The 6000-nt window shown below is 41.1% G+C and overlaps 1 protein-coding gene across 1 annotated transcript in view; it reads right to left on the minus strand.

Annotated features, from left to right (window-relative positions):
* Positions 1-2696: 2696 nt before the first annotated feature.
* Positions 2697-6000, minus strand: part of plxnb3 (plexin B3) — a 62517-nt gene continuing 59213 nt past the window's right edge. Inside the window, 5 exon segments of the mRNA XM_048241434.1 lie at positions 2697-3283; positions 3947-4021; positions 4575-4650; positions 4802-4866; positions 5382-5529. Of these exon segments, the coding sequence (XP_048097391.1) occupies positions 3179-3283; positions 3947-4021; positions 4575-4650; positions 4802-4866; positions 5382-5529 (469 nt within the window). The 3' untranslated portion in view covers positions 2697-3178.

The raw sequence follows: 6000 nt of genomic DNA on the forward strand, positions 1-6000 counted from the left end.
TAAAATTATATCTTTATTTTCCCCATACAAATTTCCATTTCATTTCATTTCTTCATTTTGGCTCCCAATGTCTCTTTAACTGAGAGTAAATCTATCTGAGAAGAAAAAAAAAATGTTTCTCTGGACAATATTTACAGGCACATATACATAATTGTTAGCAAACTATACACAATGAAAATACAAAAGAGTAAAACAAGACTATGGTCTCACTTTTCCTTTAGTTCTGCTTACTTTATGAAATCCCCTTACATTTCAGACCTTTCCCTTGTCAAATGTGAATATTTGGCAAGAGGTTTAGGTTACTTCACTTGTAAATGTTACAGAATAATAATAATAATAATAAAAAATGTCCATTAGGGCAGATATATTGAATATTAAACTTCAAAGAACTGTGCAGGTTGCAGGATGAATATCAAGGATACAGGATGCCTTAAAAGAAGGTATTCATTGCTGAGCACATAGTATTGTTCAGACATATTAGTCAGTAAACAGGTTTGCCAAAAGCGTCACCATCATGCACAAGAGGTTTTTTACATACATCACACACACACACACACACACACACACACACACACCCACCCATACAAACACACTCTCAGCAAAACTTGTGAGACACAAGCATCATGTGCTCAGAAACACAGCAGCTATTGAAGCCAATGAGTCAATCAAATCACAGGCATGCACTTGCTATGCTACATTACAGTAATTAAGACTACACCAAAGGAGCTAGACATCGATTTTAAACGGCTGAACAAACAGAAGCACACATGAGCGATGCGTTTCCCACAAGATTGCTGTGCCACAAGTCTGAAGGCCAGTTCCTTATGCAATGAACTGCGCTGTAAAGTCAGGATAAAACGTCCTGAACTGAACAATATAGCTGTGCCAAAATACAAAGGCAAATACACAACAAGTTGGATAGCGAAACACACAAGGCTTTGTGGAGCTCACAGCACTTTTACCTTGTGCCATCTGTCCAGTTCCTGTGTAAAAGTGAGCCTTGACCAGCAAATTCATGTTCCTGTTGGCCTACTTACACAGAGGTTACACCAATACAGGCCATTGGGGCCTTAAGATCACTCAAGTCACATACACCATCAAAAAGTTGTATAGATATATGTATATAATGGGGTAGGATTACCAAAAATGTAAACACAAAGTGCTAAAGGTAAAAAAAAACAACAACAAAACTACACAAAAAGCTTACAATTCAATGATGAATACTAAAATAATCTCTATACACTAGTATCATCACCACCACCTAGAACAAGAACCAAGTTGAACTGTGATCCTGAAAAAAAGCATTTGGAGACACGGACAGCTCTATTTGTGTGAATACAGTGAACACTGAAACAATACTGAGACGGGTTGGAAATGAAGCTGTAATCAGGAGGCAGATGCCTCGACCAGATGCCTCATCAACACCTCTAGATCCAGACGTCGAGGGACCCTTGGAGAAGCATATCGTGTCAGACAGCTCTTGCCTTCCACTTCACAAATGCAGCCAAAAAGGAAAGAAGAAATGGCAGGCGCCTCTGCTTTATTTCCTCATTTCCTCATGTTGCGTTTGTTTTCTCTACCCATTTGGCAAATGTCAAGCTTTTACACTTTTACTTGGTAGTCGTTAAAAATGTTAAAAAGAAGGCACATTTTGGTTATGTATAAATAAGACCTATTTACAGGAAATAAGTTAGTGTTCAGTGTCAGCTCTGCTTCATGTCCAGTCACATTGCTGGCCTTCATGGAAAAAAAGAAAAGAAAAAATCAAATCATCACTGTGATGAACATCAGTTGATAAGATCACCACTGGTCTATTAGAACCTTCTCTCCAGTGACACCTGGATATGCCCAATTCAATTAACACTCAAAGCCCAAATAGTCCATATGCTCACTTGGGTCTCCCTATTTCTTTGCTAAACAATTATTGCTATTCCTCTGTGCTTTGTTATTTCAAATGTTTTTCTAAGGCCAATGTGCTTTGGGAGTCCTTCTGATTGAGAAATACAGAGCAACACTTTGGAGATGGTGCTTTACGGACAGAAGTGTACAGCATTATTCTAAGCTCAGTCAGAGTAATAGCAAGGATCTTCCTTCAGTAGTCTTTTTCCTATGGCCCCACAAGTGCTATGTCCCCTTTCAACAATGAAATGCTATTCTAATGGATCCTGACACACGCACACACAAACACAAATACATCCACACAAACACCCTTCCTGTTTGTATTTTTTTTTAAAGTCTGTGATCTATATGAGGAAACAACACTTGTTTTGGCACTTGCGCTCAATAACCATGGCGATGACTGGTTAGAGGTGTTTTTGATAAGTCAGACTCCGGAGGCAACTCTAAGTCTGAATATCTCCAAAGGTAAGTGAATTTACCTCCATCTTAAGTACATTGGGAAACCGTGCTGGCTTTTCAGACAATTCTGTACAATTGCAATGGAAAGACCAAACTTTCACATCAGATGATATGGAAATAGTTGTTTAAAAAGCGATTCGTTTTTAAAATGTAAGATACTGGCTCTATATGGCATATATGCTTTAACACCATTTGCCATTGGCACCTCACACGATATCAGTAGCCGTGCTCCAGCCTGACTAAGCTGCAACACATTATTTGAGCTTATGAAGGAGCATTCAACCACAAATAAATACATAACCCCTCCCCCACCCCACCCTTACTATTCATTTATCCAATATATTAATTTATGGAAGAATTAGCCAAGCTCACCTTACACATACATACTCTCCTGATAATAAAAAACACACACTTAAAATGAAGCAACACAAAGCAAAGACACACTCATAGATAGAGTAGCACAGAGCATCTCTGTGGGATTGTACTTGTCCTTCCAGTACAGCTCCCATGTCTTGTCCATTTCATTTAGCTATTCCCAGTATTTGCACGTCTTTCCCTTTTCCTCCCCTCTCGTTGCTCCGAACAGATCCTGGAGCTGAGAGGCGCCTCACGTGTCTGGGCAGGAAGTGGAGAGAATCTTGGAGTTTTGGTTTTGGTTCAACTGCTGGCTTTCACCCGTTGATTGGATTTTTTTTTGCTCGACAGGCAGTTCATTGGTCAGACTTTACCATCCCGGTCCTACCCCGGGTCCACCACTTAGTCAGTTTAGACACAAGAGTGTTTAAGTTTAAGAGTCAAGGTTCAAAGGTCATCTGGGTGGTCACAGGTCAGTGACTTTGTTCTCCACTAGTGCAGCGACCTGCTGGAGCCGGTAGGCCAACTGCATCTTCTGTCCTGCTGCATCCTCCTCCAGCGACATGATGATCTGCACAAACAACAAGAGCAGCGTTTTTTACTGGTGCTGAGGTTTCAGGGATCACACTGGTTCTGTCAGCACGTCTTTGTCTCTTTCAAACAAAGTCAGGTGCATTATGATTGTGTAGGACTTTTTTAAAAAAGGGTTTCAATTGTCTGTTGCCTTTCTTTTATGTTGTAATACAATGCAAAGTTTACAAAAGATAGATGTGGCATGAAAAAAAAAACAGAGTAAAATATTTGATACACATCACATCCTGACAGAGTGGAATTCAATACTGAACCAAGACAGCCCATGGCTCTCCTCAGCCCCTCCCTGTTTCATTCTAACTGCCGTGGTCAGCACCTTAGTTAATGAAGGCTTTTCTTTTCTTAGCCACGCAAAACATAAAACCTCAGTAGACGGCCCTTCAGGACGCACCCAGGCTCCTGCGGGAACCTTTTTATGGAATATTCATGAGGTGCTTCCCACATTGTGAAAGATGAGAACGGAGAGACTAGCACATACATCTGAACGTGCTTCCGTGCGTGTGTCCGTTATTCTCTCTCTCTCTCTCTCTCTCTCTCTCTCTCTCTCTCCTCTGCGCGTGAGTTTAAGAGCTCGGTGTTCGGATATGCGGAGAGTCAGGGAGGAGGTCTGGGCAGAGTGAACGTAGTCGAGGCAGACACTTACCTGGTCGTAGTACTTGTTGATGTACTTGTAGAGCTCATGCAGGGCCACCAGATTGTTCATCTCAGACGCAAAGCTCTGAGAACAGAGAGCAAAGATAAAGTGAATGGGGTTGGGCTTTTTTTAATACACAGTATCGATCACTATTTACTGCACATGGGATATATAAGCATGTCATTTACTGTTTGTCTGGGCTAAGCCCATGCTGGTGAATGTAATGCTGTACACCAGCCCAGGCAACTGCGCAACAGCGCTAAAAATACATTTCAAAACACACTCAACCGCATGTGACCCATTCGTGTGAATGCTGAAGTGTCCTGACAAAAGCGCAAATGAGCCAAGGAGTCAGAAAGATATTAATACACTTGTGCTCATGATGATGCTGATCACCTTACAAGGGCAAAGCCCAAAGTGCCTCAGTGTAATGGTATGAACACCACTGCTCACTGGTTTCAGCACATGGACTTAATATGGTCATTCATTACAGTATATGGAGTGTCCAGTTTATTATGAAAAATATGACACAGAATAGTATCATTAAAATCAGGTTGACCAGCATTGCGTTGAGAGATTACCGTATCATATATATTGTTAAGTAAAGAGGTATACAGAATTACATCTCATTACTTACTCCTGATAGTTCAGTGAGAGTAGAGTTCATCTCCTGGTAGCAGCCTGACCCAGAACTGTGAATGTCACTGTAATACCTACAAAATTTATTTTAAAGAATTTTAATTTTAACACACACACTGTCAAACAAGTCAAACAATATGCGATCCTTGGGAAGACATGATAACTACTTGATTTGTTAAACGGTACACAACATGGCACAGCTAGACGCGTGGCTCTGTCTCTTACCTCTCCACCAGCTGCTTGTACCTGGGAATCTCCCTGGCATACAGGAGCTTATTCACTGGAGAGTCCTGGTGGAGGAGAAGGAATAATGATCAAGCCATCTCTATCTGCGCAAACTACTAGGGTTGGACTGAATGAGATTAAAAGGACACTGGAGAAACCAATGAACTAGCATTTGTTAGCTGAGTGGTATTAACCATAACCTTTTCACAAACAGTCACAAATTACAGTCATACAATGCAGTTAGTTAGGCAAGACAATTTAAAGTAATTTAGCATTATAATTCAGCGCTACTTAACATCTATAGGATTTGAAAAGAAACATTTTTCTACTTTAAAGAGAACGGTTAAGTCCCACGAGCAAGCCTCAAGTGTTATTAGATGATTAAGACAGTGCTTAGCAAGCACTTGTTTGAAAACTTCATCCAAAGTAACTCTGCATGTACTAGGCATACATTAAACATTACCACTGTGCTGGTGTTGCTAAAAAAAAACTGAACCCTTCAACTCGCTACTTGTCGACTCAAATTCTATCAGCGAAACAGGAAAGAACATCAGAGCGGATGCTGCGGAGAGGCACCTACCCGTCCCACTTTGTGCTCGGACGTGGTGCAGGAGTCGATGAACGTCTGTGCGATGACGGACAGTACAGCGTCCACACTGTCTGTGACCTGCACGTCAAACACAAACTGCGGGTTCTTCAGGATGTTTACCCAGAACCTCAGAGGCAGGCTGCAGAGGACGGACAGACAGACAGACAGACAGACAGACAGACAGACAGACAGACAGACAGACAGACAGGAGGGAAGCATTTAATCCCTGAGAAGGACAAGCCCAAAGAGATGTGCCGTCTGAACTTGTTTATGAGTAAATCCCTGACATCCCCTTAATGGAAGTTTTTATTAGTAACAGTTCCTTGAGCTCTTGACAACTGCAACATCAATCATTCTGTAAACACTACACTTTAGCATTCATTACTGCACATTGAAATCCCAGTTAATGTACCAAGTGGGTGCTAATGAGGCATGGTATTCAAGGTGTGATTGATATAGTTTGAACTGTGCAAGGGCAGACATTTCAAACCAGCTCAAGGGCTTGTCTAAGGTGATATGTCATGTCATAATAAATTGTAGGTATCCTTTGGTTGATTTCCAAAATTGCTGCAACTCTAACATCTATGTAAGACGTGGACAGATTACAATC

Source organism: Alosa alosa, chromosome 4 (genome assembly GCF_017589495.1).
Source record: "Alosa alosa isolate M-15738 ecotype Scorff River chromosome 4, AALO_Geno_1.1, whole genome shotgun sequence".
NCBI lineage: Eukaryota > Metazoa > Chordata > Actinopteri > Clupeiformes > Clupeidae > Alosa > Alosa alosa.